This window comes from Oryzias melastigma, linkage group LG20 (genome assembly GCF_002922805.2).
Source record: "Oryzias melastigma strain HK-1 linkage group LG20, ASM292280v2, whole genome shotgun sequence".
In the NCBI taxonomy this organism is placed as follows: domain Eukaryota; kingdom Metazoa; phylum Chordata; class Actinopteri; order Beloniformes; family Adrianichthyidae; genus Oryzias; species Oryzias melastigma.
The window spans coordinates 21452926-21475368 of NC_050531.1; the positions used below are offsets into that span (position 1 = coordinate 21452926).

The 22443-nt window shown below is 38.8% G+C and overlaps 2 protein-coding genes across 3 annotated transcripts in view; both read left to right on the forward strand.

The window, feature by feature from the left end:
- The first annotated feature begins 1377 nt into the window (after window positions 1-1377).
- alg14 (ALG14 UDP-N-acetylglucosaminyltransferase subunit) lies at window positions 1378-10717 on the forward strand. 2 transcript variants are annotated; one of them, XM_036217456.1, is made up of 5 exons: window positions 1378-1491; window positions 1606-1651; window positions 3269-3420; window positions 3516-3638; window positions 10321-10717. In XM_036217456.1, the coding sequence occupies exons 1-5, from the start codon at window positions 1393-1395 to the stop codon at window positions 10549-10551; spliced, it is 651 nt and encodes a 216-aa protein (XP_036073349.1). In that variant the 5' UTR covers window positions 1378-1392; the 3' UTR covers window positions 10552-10717. The 2 variants fall into 2 exon arrangements, with proteins under 2 accessions (XP_036073349.1, XP_024136411.1); XM_024280643.2 differs by having other exon boundaries at window positions 1418-1651.
- Window positions 10718-14035: 3318 nt separating this feature from the next.
- Window positions 14036-22443, forward strand: part of cnn3a (calponin 3, acidic a) — a 17113-nt gene continuing 8705 nt past the window's right edge. Inside the window, exon 1 of the mRNA XM_024280618.2 lies at window positions 14036-14293. Coding sequence (XP_024136386.1) covers window positions 14237-14293 — 57 coding nt within the window. The 5' untranslated portion in view covers window positions 14036-14236. The remainder of the gene's footprint in view (window positions 14294-22443) is intronic.

Here is a 22443-nt window from a genome sequence, read left to right on the forward strand (position 1 = left end):
TAATTTACAGCTGGAAATTTGAAATAAATGGGCTGCAAGGTGGTGTAGTGGTTAGGCCCTGGTTCAAATCCCAGCTGGGACCTTTTTCATGAGGACTTTGAATGTTCTCCTATTCAAAAACATGCTTCACATGTTAATTTGTGATTTTTAAATCGCTCATAGGTGTGTGTGTGTGTGTGTGTGTGTGTGTGTGTGTGCAACAGACTGCCAACCTGTACATGTATTTAGGGTGTACTCCACCTTCACCCGTCTGTAGTTGGGATAGGCTCCAGCAACCTGGTGACCACAAAAACGGCTGTGAAGGTGAATAGATAAACGAACAGAACTAAGACTGGAGTTTGTCGCCATCTAGTGGTTTGTTTAAAAATGTGATTCTCATGTTGATGCCAAAAATGTAACACTTATCTGTCAGAAACAAAGATAGGAGCTGATTTATAGTGAGTGTTTGGTTTTACTATGATATTGCGTTAGTGTAGCTACAAAACAAACTCTTGTTGGTATTTTAAGGGAAGTTTCTCCAAATAAAGATTATTTCCAGAACAACAGCGCTGCAGCTGCCATAGAGAACAGAAACTAAGAGATTTTTCATGTGTCAAAGTCTGCAATATACTGAACCCCACATTGCTGCAGGTTGTTATCATGAGTGTGTAAATGTCTGTATGGGTGAATGGGACTGTGACTGTAAAGCGCTTATGGGCTTAATCAATGTTAAAAGGCACCCTCTGTGTTTATAACATACCTCTATGAATGGATCTATTTTTCTGTTAAACCATGACATGATCAATTCAAGATGATGATTTTAGCCCCCTGAAGCATCCAGGATACCCCGCTCTCCGTATCCGGCCTGTTTGCTGTCAAATGTGTCTTCTCTGCCTGCCCCCATGCCGGGGCTTTCTGGGCCACAGCCACGCCAGGCTTTAAAAAGCAAACAGCAAGATGATATTGCGTCAGTGTAGCTACAAAACAAGCTTTTGTCGGTATTTTAAGGGAAGTTTCTCCAAATAAAGATTATTTCCAGAACAACAGCGCTGCAGCTGCCATGGAGAGCAGAAACTAAGAGATGTTTCATGTGTCAAAGTGTGCAATATACTGAACCCCACATTGCTGCAGGTGGTAATTTACTCATTTACAAGAGTGTGTAAATGTCTGTATGGGACTGTGACTGTAAAGCGCTTATGGGCTTAATCAATAAGGCACCCTCTGTGTTGACAACATAACTATTTGAATTGATCTATTTTTCTGTTAAACCATGGCATGATCAATTCAAGATGATGATTCCTTCAAAAATAATAACATTAAAAAAGATTTTAATACCATTGGCAGGAATTTAAATTATTGGTCAATGAAAAAATAAGAAAATAAGTGAGAAACACAGTTGGTCGTTTTATCTTGATGTTACCTTCCAGACCAGCAGGTGGCGGTAAAGCAGCCAGAGTTGGTTCATCAGCCGGAATTTACGCTCTAAAGCTTGAAAGAAGTGTCGGTGTTTTGGTAAGGTCCTCCGGAGCCGTCTCAATGCTCTTGTTTGCTGTCCTCGCTCTGTTCTTACCGGTGTTGTTTATTTACCGGTTTTATGTTGTCGTGAAAACGGGACGGCGGCACCAGCCTGGACGAAAAGGCTACGTCTCTGTGTTGGTTGTCGCAGGATCAGGTGAGAGAAAAACACCGCCCGCTGTCACAGGGTGCACAGCTCTGCTGCAAAAAAAAAAAATTTTTTTCTTCATTTTTTAAAGGTATGTAGAAAATCACTCGCTGACTAAATATTTTTATTTTCAAAAGTTAGTTCCGTGCGGAACCACGGAGTGAAAGTCAGCGGGGAGAGTTTTATACTCGGTACCTGTCTACTTCCGGTCTAATGGTAACCTGTTGGTAAACATCTGCTTTCTTTTAAATATATGCTTTAGCGTCAGTAATAGCACAAAAAAGCGAATTTTGTAATGTGAAAGCACAACTTTTTTATTCAGTAGTGTGGAAAAATAAAATTGCATTTAAGAAAATGTATAAAAGCACACAAATAATGTTTAAAAGTAACTCGCATAAGCACAACACATGCCATAAAATAATGTTTAATACTGTTTAATAGTTTCAAACTATTTTAAAAAATTCTTGACACTATACTAGTGTGTCTATAGTGTGTATGACGTATTAAAGTAATTCAGTTTCAGCCACCTTACCTTAAATTTATTAAAGGGAAAACAACACATTGTTTTATCTTTGAAGTCTCTTATGTCTGTGAATATTAATTAGCTCAAACATTATTGTAGTTTCTATTAAGTGCAACAAAAACATCTTAGGTTTTGTTTGAGGTGTTTCAAACTTGTACATTAAAAAAAATATTTTTCTATTTTCCTTCACATTCCTTTAAAGTTTTGGATCTGTTGCTATTTCTTCTGCTTGCCTTTAATCTAAATTGGTTATAGATATTTTATTCTCACCTGTCTTTTTTTTATTTCTATTTAGAAAACTCTCATCCTTCCTTTATCGTTTTTCTTCACTATTTACATTTTTCTCATGATGTGGGATTACAGATGTGAACTCTCATCTCTGGCTGTTCAGAATCCTCCAGTAGCTCATCCAGTTGAACTTTCTTCAATGCAAAAAAAAAAAAAATCAGTCATTTTCATGTCCGATAGGTGGGCATGAATAGATACTTAGAAGATTTAGAGATTTAGAGATGTAGAAGTTCAGACATCTGTATCTGCTCTTCATCATTTAAAATTGAAGTTTCTTTAGTACTAAATTATTCCTAAACATGGTGATCTGTTACTCTCTAGTGTTGCATACAATGTATATCAGTGTGTTGTTTAGGCGCCGGCCTATTGAGAGGTCAGAAGATCACCTTAAAGCAGGGTCTGAAAGCTGTGGCTGTTGAGCCTAATCTATTGCGGCCCTAATTTTCAGATATTCTCTGACAAACATGGACAAAAATGTCATTACTTACTTTTCTCCGACTTTATTTTTTCAGGTAACGTGTAACTGAATTATTACAAATGAGAAACATTTTTCTAAAGTGTACAACAGCTTCAAGTTTATTAGCAGGAAAATTCATTTTTTCACAAAAGTTCAGCAATAAAAATAAACAAATAAGAACGATAAAAACAATTGAAGAGAAATGGAATGATATGATAAAAGAACTTTCTAAATTGCTGTTTCGCACAAATCGGAGTGAGTCTATTTTCTCTCCATGCCGGTGAGGAACTGTCACCATCGTCACATGCTGACCTGTCATGTTTTCCTGAAGGTCACTGAATGTTTGTCTTTCCTGCAGGCGGTCACACCACAGAGATTTTGCGGCTGTTGGACAGCTTGCCCGCAGCGTATGCACCGCGACACTACGTCATTGCTGACACCGACAAGATGAGTGAGGAGAAAGTCTGCACCTTTGAAAGCTTGAAGCTCCAACCAGACTCTAAGCTGCAGGTGTTTGGAAATGCTACAGAAATAATTGATGTTTAAAGGAACCATATTTACACAAACACCTAAAAATCTCAAATATTTGTTTTGAATGTTTTCAGTACACAATCTGTCGGATCCCACGCAGCAGAGAGGTGCATCAGTCCTGGAGCTCCTCTGTTGTCAGCACCCTGAACGCTCTGCGGTATTCCCTCCCTTTGGTGTTCAGACTGAGACCTGACATGGTAAGAGACCAACATCCAGTCACAGCAACACAGTTGGGGTTTAAAGTCCACCCTCACGTGGAATTGTAGTTATTAAATCGACTTCAGTCATGAATGAATCGCTGTAGAAACTTATGAATGGTCGGACGAGAGGCAAAGTAGAAGAAATCAACTCCTGAAATGTTTCTAGATTTTATTTTACTGCATCTTTGTATTTAAAATTTGAATAAAAATATCTAAAATGTTGATTTAGTGAAAGAGCTCATTCTTTAATCATTTCTTTCACATGAATACTGATCACCAATCTCTAGTCTAGAATCACACACAGATTTTTCCAAAATATTATTTTTTCATTAGTTCCAAGTTTGTTAGTTGTCGTTAGTTAAGTTTGTTCATGGTAGTTTTGCTCTTTTCTCTGCTCATAAGAGCTAACAGCTGAACTATCCCTTTGCTAGCTTTAGCTTTAGCCTGATTCCCGCCTTCAAATGTTGCAGACTCAGCTCTGGTGGTTTTTCAAATGTCAAATAAAGTTTGTGGTTTCTGCAGTTTATTTCAGCCTGGTATTAATTGGACTTCTTTACTGTTTACCGATGACATCACTGATAGAAACCCTAACAGCTGCCATCATCTGCTGCAGCATGCATGTTCTGGACCATGGTGGGCGGTGCAGTCAGTCTGCCTACCCTCACAGCAGAGACCGGATCATTTTCAGCTTTTTCTGAGGGAAATAAGAACGATTTTACATGCAAGCTTCAGACGATCACTCATTCCTTAAAGAAAGGAAATCAGAGCCAATCAAAGTAAAATCGAAGGAAAGTGAAGGTCTTATATCCAAAATACTTTAGAAAGTAATTAGGGGTGTAACAAATCACAGATAATCCATGATTATTGGGGGGGTGGGGGCATTCTTTTCTTTCAGTTTATGTAGATTTGGGCTCCAGACATGTGAATGTAACCAGAAAACAAATATTTTTGTTCAAACTTTAAGGATGCGTATATTTATGCTTTGAAGTACTTTAAATTTGTTTTCTCAAATAAATATTTAAAAGCTTTTCAAAAGGGTAATTTTAGGCTTTTATCTTGTTTTTTCCTATTGCTATTTTTTTCACTTTTACGGATCCAATAAGTGATCCGAACCGTGACCCTAAAACCATGACACGATCTGAACTGTGAGTTTTTAATAAGTCTATAATTATAAGAATAGAACAGGAATAAGTTTGACATGTTGTTGGACATCTGTAATTGTAGCAGATTGTTGCTTAAATGGGTTTTACATTTTCTTCTCGTCAATGTGATGTGATTTCCTGTCACTAAAACAAAGAACATTCTCAGGATGTGTCATCAGGTCGAGAACTGATCCTAAACTGCTTAATCTCAGAAAGCTTAATAGCTTGTTCTCATTGGTGGAGAAAAATGGAAAAGGGCAAATTCGTGGAGAAAAGGCTTGAAAATAAGAGGGATTACGGTAACCACCACACTGGCAGTGGTCAAATCTGATTAGTGGGAATCCTGATGAATAAAACTGCACAGTGTGCCGAAAGACCTTTAACTCTAGAGCGCTATCGCTGGGGGATTTTCACCTCAGCAAAATTATTTACAAGATGTTCAATATGTTGTATTTTTCTGAGTGTCCCTGGGTAAAGTCTTACATGTCCTTGGAATGGGTGGACCAAATGCCAAGTCTACAGTATCTTTATTTTTTTTTTTCTCAAATTACTTATTTTTCAGTCATTTTCAAGCATGTTTTTAGGATCTTCCTATGTTTCTATTTTACTTTTTTACATGAAATGAAATGAAACTTCTCTAATTTATAATTTGTTGTTATATTTTGATCTATTTTTATGACAAATACTTTTAATTGGGTATATTATAGCGAAAGTGTTCTAGGGTTAAACTTGACACAATCTGAATCATGGCAATTGAATCGAATGTGTGGATCAAGAAATAACAGACTCCGACTGTTTGTTTTCTTTGTACAGACAGTCTTAAATTATATTTTATCTTTAAATCTTAAAATGTAACTCCTGTAAATCTCGTGACACTGCTTACTGATAATGTCTGGTTCCAACATGGTGGTCTCCATATAGTGGAAAAATGGCAACTGGATTGACTTCATTTGGTTGGAACAGGAAGAAAGCCATTTTATATGGATGACATCACACTCAATCGGTCCAGTTCTCTTTTACAGTCATTAGTCTTTCCAGAACTGTCTTCCTCCTTGTTTTTCAGCCAATACTCAGCTCTTGCATCAGCACATAGAAAGGCTAGCTCACTGCACGCGGTTAACATTTGTCAGTATTGTGACTGAAAGGTAGAGTACTTGTTGGTCAATTGTTTTTTTTTCTGTATCAGAACAAATAGCTCCCAGCAGTGGGTCATGGTTCCTATTTAAAGTAGTGACCCCCATAGGGTATTCACAGCAGTGTTATTGAATGCGTTACCTAAACCCGTAAAACACATGGATGTGTAAACCTCCAAGACCCTTCAAGGATCTTAGCAAGGCTGAGGAGCGGGTCTCAGATGGAACCTGGACGGTTTCTCTGGATTTTGATGTTCAGTTTTTTACCAAGCTCTTCTCTCCAGTGCTTTGGAGAAAAACTTGAGTACAAATGACAGACTTGTTCTATTTCCTGGACTTGGATGATCTGCCTTGTTATTCACCAAGAAAACTCCTAACCTCCTATTTCTTAAGATGGAAGGTTGTATGCAGCCCAGCACCTGCCTGTTGCTTCTCCGGAGAACAATGAGTCCAACATTTCTCACATTTCTCATTGGAGTGAAGAGACGGCCTTCAGAGTCTCAACCTTACTCACAATCCGATGCTGAACAGTTGTGGCTTCACCATTCACGATGTCATCATGTAATGTTCAATGCTAAACGTTGGTTCTTGAACAGCTCCAAGATGTTCACACTGGTCAAGCAGGGACGGGCTTCTTCTTCTTTGTTTTCTACGTCTACCAGCACATGTCCTCCACCTGCAGTCCGAAGAGGCTTGGTGCGAAATGTTGAAGTCGTGCAAATTTTACTTCAAGCTTTTTCTTTCACTATTCTATTCCAATTTATAAAAGACAGGCTGAATCCGAACTCCTTCACTACCCCGACGGCTTCTCCCTATCCTTACCCTTCCGCTATCTTAGTCGGACATTACTACCGCTCGATGATGTCATCAATCGTCGCTGGTCATCTACGTTTGTGCGTACCTGCGCTCCTCCTCTGCGCTACAAGCATGACATGGATCACTCTATTGGTAGAGGGATAGCCAGCCTTGCACAAGCCAATGCTGTACAGTTGTGGTTTCAACATCCATGATGTCATCAAGGTCTGATTGGTGTCGTCTTGGAGAAACTTTTCCAGCTATTTGACTTTACCCACATTTATTCCAATGGAATCAGTTCTTCCACTCCCACCTTATCCAGTCCCTATTTTTGTATTTTCAGAATAAAACCCAAATTTCTATGTATGACTTTTACTAAGTACCATGTGACTTACCAGCACCTTCTGGCCTTCATTGCTCCTCAGTACTGTGAGGAATATCTAGACCCGGGTGCCTAAACCTTTTTGCTCAAAGGGCCAAAATCTAAATGGGATCCCAGTCGGTGGGTAAAATACAATATTTTTTTGCATCTCATGAAATGAAATGAGAAAATAAAGAATAAGGTTTAATGTATTGATTTTGATTCTGTGTTTATTAAGGTAATAAATATTAAAGAACACAGGCCTCAATGGCCATATTTGATTAAAAAACAAGAACAAGCTAAAACAAACTTTTTTTGGAACACCTTAGAGAGTCAATGGAAAAGGGGTAGGAGGTTTTAATTAAACCCTTCACGGTTTACACAGCTGCGACTTGGCGGGCCAAAAGATAGCAGGGCCCACTTTGGGCAACCATGGTCTATACGTATTCTTAGGTATGCATAAAATCAAGCCTGCAAATGTTTTTTTTTGGAGCTAAAAATCATTCAGATGTTTACAGAGAGTATAAAAGGGGTTTAGATCCAGCACTGAGGAGCCTGTGCTGTGTGTAGAAGGAAGCATGGAGACTCACTGTTATTTATGACACAGCAGGAGAATCCTGAACCCAACAGTTTGATGATCGAGGTGTCTGGGATGGTTCTATTTTTCTGTTGGCCTGATTCTATTTTTTTATTATTCATTATTTTAAAGCACTTCATTCTTCCTGATGTGAGAGTGGGTCCAGCAGAGAGGGATCTTGTGTAACCAGCTGACATTAAGCAGGAATGGTGGCTTGGGCCAGAAAAATGTTGGAAAATCTTCATGAGGATCCTGGTGAGCTGAGCTGTGGTCGAGCTCCCATCCTGAGACTGAAGATCCTTAATCCTTCTGCCTCCCTTAAACCTCGACACACCAACATCGCCACCATCATCTCTTGTTATTTTAAGATGAATTCACTCTCCTCTGGTAAAAGTGTGTAGACAGAGGCACACGTCTTTTGGGTTTCAATATTGGCAAAGAAGCAGTTTACGTCTTCTGCCAATGAGCTGTCCGTTGATGTGGGTTTTTTTTTCCTGCCTTTCATTAGCTCACATACTCCACAGTTTTTAAGGATCTCTGTGGGTATAAACGTCTTAATCTTGGGGTATTTTTCTGTTGACCATTTTTGCCTCCCTGACGCCTGCCTTCAGTGCAGCTACGACAGCTCTGGACTGAGGTTGGAATGGTAAATGGATCCCAGTCGGTGCTTCCACGGCACTCGTGCAGCTTGAAAACTGACTCTTCAGGCCAAGTTTTGATAGTGGTGGTAGATAGTTTTCGTGTTCTGCTGAGCGGGCAGAACTTTGTAGACAGACCCGTGTGAGGGAGGAAAACTAGTGTGTAAGCATGCTGGATGTTTGTGTAAATATTATCCAAGCGTTTCAAAGAAAAGACGGACATTTTATCAGAACCTTCAGAGACATTTTTATCTTTTGGTGGACTTCTAAGAAGCCCATCTCACCAAATTGCTCCTAAGAGTGCATTTATGTCGGCAGGTTTGATTTCCTCTGAGGTCATTTTAACAGATGGCTTGATCCATTTGGCAACTCTGAGAGCTCATCTGAACTCTGGAGAAGATAAAAAAAACTGAAGCTGGGTCTGCTTAAGAATTACAGTTTTTGTCTTCTGTGGGAATGCTCTGTGGACTGAAGAGCAGAACCAAACTAAAGGGAGGAAACTGCATCAGAACAAAAGTCCACATGACTGGGGTAATTTATAAAACTTTTCTATATTATTGACAGATACACTCTTTGTACTGAGGAAGTGAAGGAACTCATTAATACAAAACACTAGGGCTGGGTTAAAAAAATATTTGAATCAATTTAAGCTTATAGATCACTAGAGTCATTAAAATAGAGATTGATTTAGCACGTAAAGGTAAAATCTGCTAGCTTGATGCTAACGTTTAATGGAATTTCCCATAGGATGGCTAATGCTAAGGCTCGGTCGAACTAAACATACATTGCCTACTAAATGAACATCTTTATAAACTCAGAGGTATGAATTTTCCAAACTCTTTTAAAGTAACTATTTGTCTAAAACAGCTTTTTGCTCATACTTTAATTATTCTCCTTGAAAAAAAGTGCACTGCTATAGCGCGATCGCCACCTAGTGGCCAAACAGAAACATCCTCCAGGAGAAGCAGAACATTGTTTACAATGTTAATGATCTGAACATTTTAGAGAAATCATTTAGCACTGAATGTTAATACATTTTACAGTATGTGAACTGGATCAGATTAATATAAATAAATATATTCAAATCATATAGTACATTTTTTATGTATTTCTAAACAAATGTGTCTAAATGTGTAAACTACATGAACTCAAAATTGAAATGAATTGAAAGAATCAGAAAAAATCTGAAACGAATGGTTTCCTATTATTCCTAATTATTATTGATACCCATCCCTACAAAATACTCTCAATGGCTTAGGGGACTTTCTGATTTGCTTTATGGTCAGGTGTTTAAGGGTTAACATCAGAGATGTAGCTCCAGTGTTTACGCTCTCTGAACTACAGTAACTCTTTGACTGTTTATGCTGTTAATGTAATTCTTACGAATTCTGGAAGAGTTCATTATAGAGAGTAGAAAAGTTTAGTTTGGTAAAATGCTCCACGAGGTCAAAGCTGCTTTACCCAGGTAACAGAATCCGTTGGAATTTTGTAAATTGTGCAAACGATCAAATAGTGATGGTAACTTAAAGAGTGTGTGTTATGTCCTGTCAGTGGGGATTTGGAGTTTAAAGGATTAAATCTCCAAACCCATCAAAGTCCTCAATGCTAGAAAAATGAAGAAAAAAAAATAAATCCTAAACAAAAAAAAAAAAAAAAAGTTTATAAATAAAACATAAAGATGCACAAGATAAAGTACGCTAACTGAAGCTTAATCTTGGCAGCTAGCATGCCTCATCCTCGACTGCTACGCTGAACGTGACAAATTCTTCTCCCTGTTTAACTCATCAAGTCATTTGTTAGCTTTGTCCTTGTGCTGACCTGACACTGCCCCAAACCCTCCTTTTTCACAGAAACTCACTGCAGCCATTCTGTTCAGGCTCCTCCCTTTAACACCAAGCTCACTTTACAGATAGAAAGCTGATTTCATCTTGAGTATGTCTGTCCGTCTCTTGTTGTGAGTGGTGGTGGGAGGGGTATGAATGTAAAAAAAAAGCCCTTCAGCCCCTCCTGTCTCTGTGTTTTTGTTGTTTCAGGTGTTGTGTAACGGCCCGGGGACTTGCGTTCCACTTTGTGCGGCAGCTCTCCTCCTCGGCATCATGGGAATGAAGAAAGTGCTGATTGTGTACGTCGAAAGCATTTGCAGAGTGCACTCGCTGTCGCTGACAGGAAAGATCCTGTATCGGCTGTCGGACTACTTCTTTGTGCAGTGGTCCTCTCTGAGAGACAAATACCCCAAGTCTGTTTTTCTGGGGAGAGTAGTATAACCAAAGTGGATACAGATTTGTAAAGAATATGTTTAATATTTTTATTTTTGTTACATTTTTTGAGCAGCTCTGCCTTCTATCTGTGAGTCATCTGTTGTTACTTTTGTATTCTTTAAGGTTTATAAACATGAATCTGCACAAATAAAGAATATTTGACTACAGAGAACTAGAATCCTATTCTTTATGATTGACAAAAAAATATGTGTACTACTTAAGGAGTTAATGCTGTTAAGACACATTTTCCATATAAATACCTAAAACTCTCTTTTACAGACAGGACATTTTCAAAAGTTTTTCCATTTGATCTTAACAGATTAATATCAAGTTACCTATTACTGTTTTTTCTTTAAATGCTAAGGTCTGTAAATGTATTTACAGCCTTAAGTTTAATAATTAAACATTTTTACTAAAGTTGTTGGTATGAAAATATGTCAAAATACCCTTTTGATACACTTTCTTTGAACTCAAACTATTGCTAATTCACATTTATATTTTGCAGTTTCTTCACTTTATTGACTCAAATAACGACACGTCTTCACTTAGATATCTGTTAAATAGCTTCAAAGATTCTGTCATAAACTATCTTTTTTATCGTCTGAGGAAAAAGTGATTTTTAAGAAGAAATTTCCAACTTCAGACGGCCATCTGCCAGCAGACGACACTGAAGGACAAGCAGTAAAACATTTGCCATATGACAGAATCCATTCCGAGACTGCTACAGCAATGAAGTACAGATGTGGAAAATGAAAGCTCCAGTAATGTGGAAATGTCCTTCAGCAGTCAAGTCACATCAGCCTCATAACTTGGTCCAGGTGTGCTTAAGTGAAGGACTAAATTACATGCCAATGATTTTATCCTTCTGGACAAATATATATTTTACTAAACATTTAATAACAGTAAAGTAAGATATTATAAATGTTCTTTGTTCTTATGAGCACGTTTCTTACTTCTAGCATGGTTAAGAACCCCTCTGTGTCAGAATTTGACATTTTTGGTGTCCACAACTTCACTGATTATTTTTTACGATTAGTCGACTAATCGAGTAATGCATAAAGTGGATTTAAAATAGTCTAAAAAAAATTAGCCTAAAAACAAAAAATGCCTGAATTTGCCAAAATAGATAGCATGCAGCTGAAATAATAGCTAACCTCTAAATTAGCCTACAAATCAGTTTCAGAGCTAGCCGTCAATTAGCTCTTTAACACCGGCGCTTCAGAGTTTTTTTTTTTTTACTGTAATTTTTCAATTGTTAACACGATCAACGTAATTCCAGTAGATTCTGAGGAGAAAAGCGGCGGATGTTAGCAGCTGAAAATTACCATATCTCCAAAAACATCTTTTCCTTGTCATTGTACACAGCATACAATGATAAGACATTCACTCATTGATTGCTTGTTTTTTGATAATGCACAATAAGAATTGCTGACAACTTTTAGAAAGGCTTCTATCCAACAAATCCCCTCAAAATTAGGGTATAGCTCACAATCTGCCCAGCTAAAGATGCACAGTGACATTGTTGATGTCATGCAGCCTGTTGTTTTGGTGTTGTTAGATCTGGCAATAGCCTTTGACATGGTGGACCATACAGTCCCCTAGTCATGATTAGAGCATCAGGTTGGCATTTGTGGTGCTGCACCTGACCAGTTTATGTCCTATTTCACAGGGAGACATTTTTCTGTCACAACTGAAGAGGCATCCTGATCTGAGGCTTCTCTTTCCTCTGAGGTACCACAAGGTTCCATACTTGGTCCTGTTACTTTTTATTTCTGCTGCCACTTGGCTCTGTTATTGGACAACATAATGTCTCTTTTCATTGTTATGCAGACAATCTGCAGATCTATCTACCTCTCAGTTTGGGAAAAGAAAATGCTCACAAAATGTAATTTAATAAGAAGAGATCTTGAAAGTGAGATTAAATTAAAAGATTTAATTGTGAAGCATGAACAATCGGTAGTCTTTGGAGGTTGGGCTCAGGGCTGGAGACATCTTCCATGTTAGTGATGACCTTGGACCAAATAAAAAGACTCCAGAGCCTAGACGCTGATGTTGGTTAAAGCTGGACTGCACCAAATTAAAGAGCCAAGAGGAGAACAGGCCAACAGACGTGGGTTGGCGAAATGTCTAGAATGCGGACAAGCTAACTTCAATGAATTTAAAGGAAGGAACTTTATTGTGATTGGCTGTGAAGAATGTTATTGTTTCAGCTGTTGGCCCAGAGTGAAGACCCATTAATAAAGTGTGGAGTGACGAATCAGGAAACCAGCATGCCTGAGGATGAGATCTTCCTTATTGACACGCGCTAAAACTTCCCAAACGGAGTGTATTGACACCGTAAAGCAGTGGTTGAACCAGATTTTCTTGTATTTGAGTGAGACAGAAACTGGAAACATAGTTTTTAGTGACACGTTGACTATGCTGTTTGAAATCCAGGGGTTGACTTTTGACAACAAATTGGCAGTGTTGTCAGAATGAGTACCTGTGCCTTTTAGCTAAAGCTAAGTCTTCCTTCCTTGAGCCACAATGATCTTGAAACAGCCATCTATGCCATGATTACCTCTCAGATTATTGTAACTCTCTTTGATGTCACTCAACAACGACCACTAAACTGCCTTCACCCATCAATCTTCTTTCGCCCATCCTAGACTGGGGCAGCAGTCTGAGCAAAGATGCCCAGACTTCCCTCTCCCCGGTTACTTCCTCCACCTCCTCTGGGGGGACCCTGAGGTGTTCCCAGGCAAGCCCAGGCAAGCCGAGAGGCGTAGTCTCTCCAGTGTGTTGTGGGTCTCCACCCACCTTATATATTTTTTTCTTCATAACCGGGCCGGATTAAACTATCTGGGGGGCCGGCCCGCGGGACGGGTGTTTGACACCCCTGCTCTTAAGTTTTAAAATAGCAGCGACCACACTACGTGCCCCTCCTCCTTCCCTCCACCAAGCTTCGACAGGGTCTGCGTCAGGCAAGGAGGGGTGCAGCACAAGGCAAAATTATTGATTATCAATTAGTTATTTTAGTTTATTTGACTTATTTTATTTATAGTTTTGTTACATTTTTAAACATTTTACATGAAATGAGTGGTGTGTCAAATTGTAGAAAAAATAATTGCAATATGGTGCCCCCTTCAGAAGTTCGTACCCTAGGCAGCCGCCTAGGGTGCCCAGGGCCGGCTCTGGTTGGTTGTATCATATTCGTTTTATTGAATTCTTATCTGTCACTTGTGTTTTTCATTCTTCTTTTTTCCCCTCTTTATTGTAAAGCATTTTGGTTACCTGAGGTGTAGTAAAATGCTGTTTCTTCTAAAGCAAAAAAGTTGTTTGTATGATGTGTCCTCCATTAAAAGAAACATTCATGTTAAGTATCACTCAGAACCAGATTCGTTTCTTCCCAGATAAGTCAGCTGCTTGTGTTTTTCCTCATTAAAGCCACTGAAAGGAGCAGTTTCACACCGGGAAAATCCTCCGCTTTAATTTGAGGCGCTCGTGCCGTCCATCATTGGACCTCTGCGTGTGACGTCACGTAAAGCGAACGTGCCCTCCACGCAGCCGCTCGCTCTAGGCTCTCCTCTTTCGGATGCTTTCGGGCTGCTTCGTCGATTTTCTCAGCAGAGCTTTTATTTTTGCCCTCAGTTTGGAGTGAATCGAAGCGGACACCGTCTGGTCGAACTTTCTCCGATCAGGAACCGAGAAAATGACCTATTTTAACAAGGGGCCAGCTTACGGTCTGTCTGCTGAAGTCAAAAGCAAAGTAAGTGTTACTTTTTCCCCGTAAAGTGTGGTTTTTCCCAAGAATGAACTCCTCCTTTGAACTTTAAAAAGTTAAAAAACGCTAAATTGAAAATGTCGCAGCCCGTCTGTTGTTTTAAAACACAAACCCGCCGCTTTGACGCAGTCATGCAGTTTGACGCTGAGATTTCTGCCAGAAGTTTCCGAAGTTCTCCTCCTGGTTTACTATTTAACTCTCAGCAACCGAGGGAGCAAAAAATGTTGGCTCTCTCTGTGTTCGGGCTTAGATTTCTTTAGCAGGACCAGGAGGTGGGTCAGCCAAGCTCTCCCACCCGTGAAAAGGGGGCAAAGCTTCTGCCGTTTGTTCTGGAGCAATCCGAGCCGGGCTGGCGGTCCCGTTTGGAGGGGTAAGGCCTCCTGGGACTGGGAGCTCGGGTCTTCTCTGCTGGTTCCCCTCACTCACTGTTCAAAAGAAAAAAGTCTGCATCTGTGAAACCTGACACCGAGGAGAGGAAGAGGTGAAGGTGTTTCAGACGGGCGCGTGGAAATGTCTGAGCTATGACATCACTCCGGCGCGGGTCAGCTCCTGCTTCCCATCAGGCGCGTGCTCATCATCACACTGCTAGCTTACTTTGTAGCTGCTCAGGCCCGACAGAGAAAGTTCATCCTGTCACAACTCTCACTGGAAGTTACACAAACTTTAGTCTTCTTTAATAATTAAATGTAGAAAAAATATCCAGAAAAGTATAGATTTAAATATGCCTTACATCTTTTGCAAAACTTCCAAATAGTTTTTTTTTGTGTTTGACTTTTCAAAAACAATTCTGAACTATTTTAAGTAGATCTTCAGAAATCACCATTTGAAGTGTTGCATTTATAAGGTCAAAGAAAGTAAAGGAGGAATGCAAATGTTATTCCACCTTTAAAATAACTTTACATCTATAGCAAAACAGTAAACACAGAGAATATATTTAACGTTTTTCTCCGCCCGTCTTTTGTTCTGAGCCTATTGTTTGAACACTGTTTACATATCAAGATTATATAACATGATGTACAATTGTGTGTCCTCAGAGTTTTACAGACATTACAGGAAATCATTGCAACTCCTAAAATTAATTAAAAATGTGTCTTTGGTCGTATTTTTTTAGTTATGTTGGCAATAATGTTAAAAGTGGAAAAAAGTTTTGAAACATCTGCATTTAGAAAAAAATCCTGTTGTAGATTTTATCCTGGATGTGTTTTCACAGAAATATTAACTGGATTTTTCATTTTATCTAGCCTTTGACTTCATTTAATACCAATTGATGAGCACTAGTGCTGCCACAAACGATTATTTTAATAGTCGACTAATCACCAATTATTATTTCTGATCAGTCGACTAATCAGGTCATGCGCAAACTGGATGTAAAGCATAAATCTTAACCATCATTAGCTTTAAACTAACTAAAAACTAGATATATAGCATTATCTGTGACACTACTAGTGTGAATGCTGTAAGCTGAATGTGGCCACTGAAGATGCCAGTGCTGATAGCTGAAAATGCTGAAATTGATGGTTGAAAACCCTGAAGTTGATAGCCAGCTAAAATATTGGTTAAATTCCCAATTAGCCTAAAAAACTGGGGAAAAAAGTTAGCCAAAACTGCCAGCATGTAGCGGGAATATTAGCTAAACCCTAAAATAACCTAAAAAAACCTTAATGAATTCCAAAATAGCCCCAAAAGCTAGCAGAATGCCAATATAACTTTCAACTTTACTACAGTCAGACTCCATATAATATAAATTAAGGACTAATTGACTATTAAATTAGTTGTCGACTAATCGTGGAAACCCTGATGAACACATTAAAAGAAAGACAAGTTAACAACAATACTGCATACATTAGTTATTCCAATTCTTGTTTTTGTATTAAGATTTTTTTTTCTTACAGTTAAATTTAAAGTTGAACTCCAATGAAAGTGGACTTCTTAACCCTTGTGGTATCCTAGACACGTGCACTAAACATATGTAAATATTTTTTAAGGATTTTTTTTTTTTTATCTTCACTGGTGTCTGTTGCAGACAAAAAATCCTGTCCACTGTTGTCATGGGAGGGATCACACATCACTGAAAGGGTGGGGTATTCTGGACCCTATAAAAAAGCATGAGGGCTTAATTGTTCTTTTTGCATTTTCCAGTTGGCTGTTGTTATTCGCATGCATTTACATGCTGCTCAGCATAAAAACTGATCCAAATTCATGTTGGCCACACGTAAAACAGGCAGCCAGGATTAGGGCTGGGTAGATAAAATCGTTTAATTTGAATCGATCTAAGCCTAATAGATCAATAATTGATCCATAAAAATAGAGATTGATTTAGCACATAAAGCTAAAGTCTGCTAGCTTGATGCAGACCAATTTGCTCGCATTTGCGACCAGATTTTTCATTGGTGTGCCCAAAAAAAAAATAATAGGTACCATGTAAGAGTGCTGTTAAATGCAATGCGGTTGAGAAGAAGGGTGGACCAACCTTTAGTGCTGGTGCACCTAAGAAAAAAGTTAGGCGCACCAGTGCAGCCAGTCCAAAACGTTAGACTAGATACCTGAAAAACAATGCAGTTTTTATTATTATTATTATTATTATTTTGGCTAAAACTGCATAATCACAATTGAAAAGATCAATGGGAACGATTTTACAATAGATAGTTAAAAAAACAAAACAAAAAAAGCAACAAAGTTCACATTTTTGTGTCAAAGCTGCACATCCGTCAGCCCTGCTGCTTCCAGCTCATTCAGATCCAGAAGAATTCCTGGCTGTAGACCATTGCACCAAGTAATTTAAAGGTGTGGACATCATAATGGGGCAAACAAAACATACTTTGTCTACGACTGCAGTTTGAAGTAAAGATGTGCAGCAAACTTGAGCAAATATACAACTCTTCTGTTCTAGAAATAGTTCTTTTTTTGTGTGTTGAGGTTTTCCATAGACCCCGTTTGACCCCGTGTTGGGTGTAAAATGTGAGTGCTAGTTAAGTTCACACAAGGATAAAAAAAAAAAAATCGACCCTGTTGGCTTTAGAATAGTGTAAGCAGAACTAAGAAGCTTCCCTCTTCCATCCTTAGTGCTGTTCACTAAAGGGTTACATAATCCTAAATATACCCCAAAAAAATGTGTGTGAGAGAAAAAAATACTAATCTATTTTCCAGAAGGGACTATTAAATGGATTTCCTTCAGCTGCCTCGTCCACTAAACCACTAGGAACTCAGTCTGTGTGTTCATCCTATCTTATCTTACATATACAGGTCTGTCTCCAACACGTCCTGTTTGGCTTTTTGTTTAACCTGTCCTGTTGTTGTAGCTGGCTGTGCAGTTACAGACACACACCTGGTAGTAGAAGCTGCTTGACCTCAATAGAATGTTTTTACTAGATGATTAGTGGAGTGTTCATTCTGAACGCTTGCATTTTCATGTGAAGCTTCTAGATTCTGAAGCTGTTTAGAGCAGCAAATGATGGGTTCATGTATCACAACAGATCCTCAACTTCTTCTAGAAACGACCTCTATACATCCAAAATAAATAAAACAAATCTGAAATATGACAAATTCTTCAGCAATCCCTCTGTATTCAGTTCTAATCATTTCATTCTGTGTGTAAATGGTTAGAAATAAGGTCCTCTTAGTGGTTTTTAATCGTCTTTTGATCTATTCTAAAGCGTTCCACGTGGTCTTTTGAATATGATTGTGTTGTTTTTAGCCTAAATATTTTATTAAAACTGTAATTTTCCACTGTAGTATCTGCAGAGCGGCAGTATTCCATTAGAAATTCGCCTCAGAGGTGTTGGACTGTTGGCGTGGAGCAACCCCATCCCCTCTTCCCCTCCCTGCTGCTTGGAGCAGGGAGCTTGTGGCCCGTCCAGTGTATTTTCTTAATCACAAATATGATCTTTTTGGAATAAGCTCTCATTCTCCCTGCGTTCCCTTGACTCTAAACTCTTTTAAAAGCCAACAAAAAACCTTTCATTTTGCTAAGCAATTCAACTATGTAAATAAAACTTAATGCCTAAAAAGGGTAACCAAACGGGGCATTTGGAGGCTGACTCCATTCTCAGCCCAGATTTGAAAAATGCCAAAAAGGGGGCAGGGCTAGTGGAGCCAGACTGTGCGGTGGAGGTGTGGCTTGGATCTATGATCGACAGTTACGTTAGCTTTATGTATGCTGGGTCTTCAATATGGAGAGTGGTTTGTCTTTGTTATGCTCAATTAAAAAACATGGATAGAGAAAGTGATGCAGGTTTCTCCACAGAACTTTCTGTGGAGGTTGAGGATTTTCCAGCTCCCTTTTCTCCAAAGGCCGGCACTCATAGTCCAGAACCGAATTATTTCGAGCCACTGGCTCAAGACCATTGATATATATATTACACAAGCTCAATTCTATAGATTCTGGCACAAAGGCAAAATCTGTTAATTTGACAGCGGTGAGCTACCTGTAACACTAGAAGGCGCAGTTCTTGCAGTATTTACAGCTTAGGTTTTAAAGAAGATACAAATGTAAATATACCACGACATCAATCATTTTCTAAGCTTCAATTCGCCATGTATTGTGAAAATCTGTTAAAAAATTAGGGAGCTAGGACGATTTTTGTAGCTGATGCCTTCATATCTCAATGAAACTACTGCATTCTGTTGCTAACAACCGACCATAACAGAATCAGAGATTGGCGTGGCTTTAATACTCGAGGTCAGAGCATTGTGACGTCACACTTCTGAGACTTACATCAGTTGACCAATCAAAAAATTCAACTACAATACCTTGTTTCAACCTGTAGAGGGCAGCACACAGACAGTTTTTGACTATATTTTTATGAATTAAACAAGTTTATTTTAATTTTTTTTAAAATGTGGCAACAACCAACAGACTACTTTTAAACCCTAATTTATAGAAGTCAACAGCCTAAAAAAGTTGTTTTAGGGTTTGGTTACCCTTTAACCTCCTTACTTTTTCAATCGTCATGCTCCTGATTCACATTTATTTGAATAAAGAAATAATCAGAAATGCAATTTTAAGATTGATTTTAACTGTCCTCCATCTTCAGAGGCAGCAAAAAAAAAATAAAAAAATAAACTACTACAGACATTTTTCATTGGAGTGGTCTTTGAAGTGTTGTTCAGCTCAAACTCCATGTGCTGTTTCACTTTCAAATCCAAGCCTACTTTTTTTCACTTGTCCGTCTACCACAAAGCCTTTGCTCGTTTGTTCTCACACTCCTGACACAGAGGCCACCTTCACCCTTCACTGAAGATTTTGAAGAAGTTTATATGAGCAGTAAAATAGTTTTTCCTGTTTGGTAATGAGAAACGTTTGCGGAGGAAGTGGAGCTTGTAGAAGAACAGGATCAGTATTACACTGAAGCTCCATAGAGACGCACTAAGCAACATAGAATAAACAAGTGAAGAAGAAAACATTGCTGTTAAACACCCACTCACATGAAAACCCTGTTTTTAACATGTTCTATTTGCATGTTTCTGATGATTGAGGTCGAATAAAGTTGTGCTAAATCAGGAGCAGACCAACAAATGTTTTGTACAAACTACAATTGACAAGCTACAAGCTCCTTTCTGATGCATCCACTTGTTGATGACTAGATCCGTGAATATCTTTGCTTTCATCGTCCGAGCTGACATTTGCCTCAAAACTGTACAGCTGGATAGTTCTGATATTGCTCATCATTTTTGTTGCATCGCTAATGTTAGCTCAGGGTTGTGATGGGCTGTATGCTGGTGGGGAGAGCATGTAAACAAAAAGACGATGGAAATGAGGGCACACTTATTCCCTGCCAGCAGTATGGTACACAACATGAAGGCAAATTTCTGATAAACTCCTGCCACTCTGCAGAAACTGTCAGGGAAAATAACACAGGGTTTCTGATTGTGGCTTAAAACAGCATAATCCTAATTAAAAGATTTCTCAGATTGGCATTACAAATGGATCAAAAGATGACTGGGCTGGAATTTTAAAGAGAAAAAGTGAAACGAATCTGCATGATGCCATTGCAGAACTCCAATAAAGAAGCCTAACATTAGATCATCTCTTTGCTTCATCGCCAAACAGAACACCCCCCATCTTCAGATCAGAACAGACAGTTGGTTGTGTGAAGTACCACGATGCTTATGGTACTTTACCAGTCTGATGGTCTTTGACGGCCAAGAATCACAGCTCGACCACGATACATGGCATAGTGACTGAGGGGTCTGTGTCCTGTCCCTGTAAAGCTGTATTCATAAGACAAACACATTTTACTTTAAAACCCAATAATTATGAATGAATTAAAACTATGTTTGCAACACTTTGGTTCTTACTGCCAACAAACCTTTTTTACCCTGAAATGATAGGGATGCATGCTTTTTCTTTCACTAGTGTTTGCTGTTTTCTATTTATCTAGTTTAGTTTTTTTAGATGATCAAAGTCGCTCATTATTGTTGGGTTTTTGCTTTATTTTAGTGAAAAACTCAACACTTGGTGGGAGTTTTTCAGAACAATGTTCCAACACACACTTGCTCCATACCACACATGACGGAGCTGTATTTACAGTGAACTGTACTCTGACCTCCATCGATTGCTCCAACCACCTTTTGGATCTGAAACTCTCTTTTTAGTCAAGATAAGGGAGGAAATGAAGGTCTGGGTTCTCCTGAATAGTTTTTTCTCGTGAGCAAGTTTTTAGTTTCCCTGTTAGGTTAGTTAGTTTACTGTCCTTTACTTTAGTCAAATTAGTTAACTTTTCCTGGTGTCCATTTTATTATTCTTTCAACTTCTTGTGATGTTTTTCACATAAGTAATTTATCGATTAGGGCTGGGTATTGCCAATGATTTCCAGAAGCGATTCACCAGAGTTATTGTTATTGTTTATAACTTCTATTAGATTTCTATTTGAAACTAATTTGTCTAAAGTAAAAGAACACAACAGAACAAAAAAAAGTTTTCATCAATAGAAATGATACATTTTTACTTCAGTTTTTCAATTTAAAAATTCTAAGAGAATAGACAAAAATTCCATACATTTATAATTTTTTTTAAGTCAATTTATTTCCTGTTGTAAAGTTAATTTTTGCTTTCCAATTCTAATCTACTAATCTTTTTGTTGTTATTTTATGTTGTATCAGCTTTAGTTTCTAATCTACAGACTAGAAAAGTCAAATCTTGGTTCCATTTATGGTTAACAGTTTGATGTTTTATTCGCCACTCTTTTCCCTGTTTATAGATGAACTTCACCAACAGTTAATTTGGCTCTGGCTTCATTCCAGCCCAACACAAACCCGCTTTGTTCACATGAAGTTGAAACGCTTGTTTACTGTGGAGTAAATTCCAGCCGTCATTGAGAGAGAGGAAGGCCGCACCTGGACGAATCATCATCTAATGCCGTAAAACTTTATTAGGAACATAAGGAAACCGTAAATAGATTCTATTTGTAGATGGACCTCTGAGGGGCTTCACAAGCTTAGTGACAATAAGAAAATGTAAAAGAAAAATAGTTTTTTTTTTTTTCCAGTCGTGAGTTCATTGACCTGTTGACATGAAACCTGCAGGTCAACGACTGACAGACGTTTGACCATGAATTGCTCTATAGATACAAGGATTTGCTTCATATATGAATACAGAAGAGCTTCTGGAAGCAGAGAGATTGTTTCTGCTTATGTTCTCTGACTGATTACTACCAGCACTTGTCACTAACCCGTTTCATGCTGATGTCTCTTGTTAAGTAGATATGTAACGTCCATTGAGTGGAAAGACCAGATCCGTGAATCCTCCATGAACTGCTCTTCACCTGAAAGCAGATTATTGTACTGATGGTTTCTTTACCCAGTTCGTTAAAGGTTAACTATAGCTGGGCCTCTCGTTCAGCCCTAACATTCTGCCAGTAGCAGCATGCCTGCACTGGACATTCCAAACCAGGCCAAACAAAAGACTGTGGCACAGTGTGTCCCAGCGTTTCTGTGGACCTCTGCGTCACTTTCTCTCAGCCTCTGGGCCTGCCGCAGTAAAAACAGCAGGGGTTCTGTCATTTAAGAGTGATGTCAGAAAACGTCAAAGCTCAGAGTCTGATGCTGCCGTTTCCAGACAGGAGCTTCTCTATGGAGCACAGTGACCCCAGAATCAAGGAGCCAAGTGGACCCAGAGCGGGGGGGGGGGGGGGGGG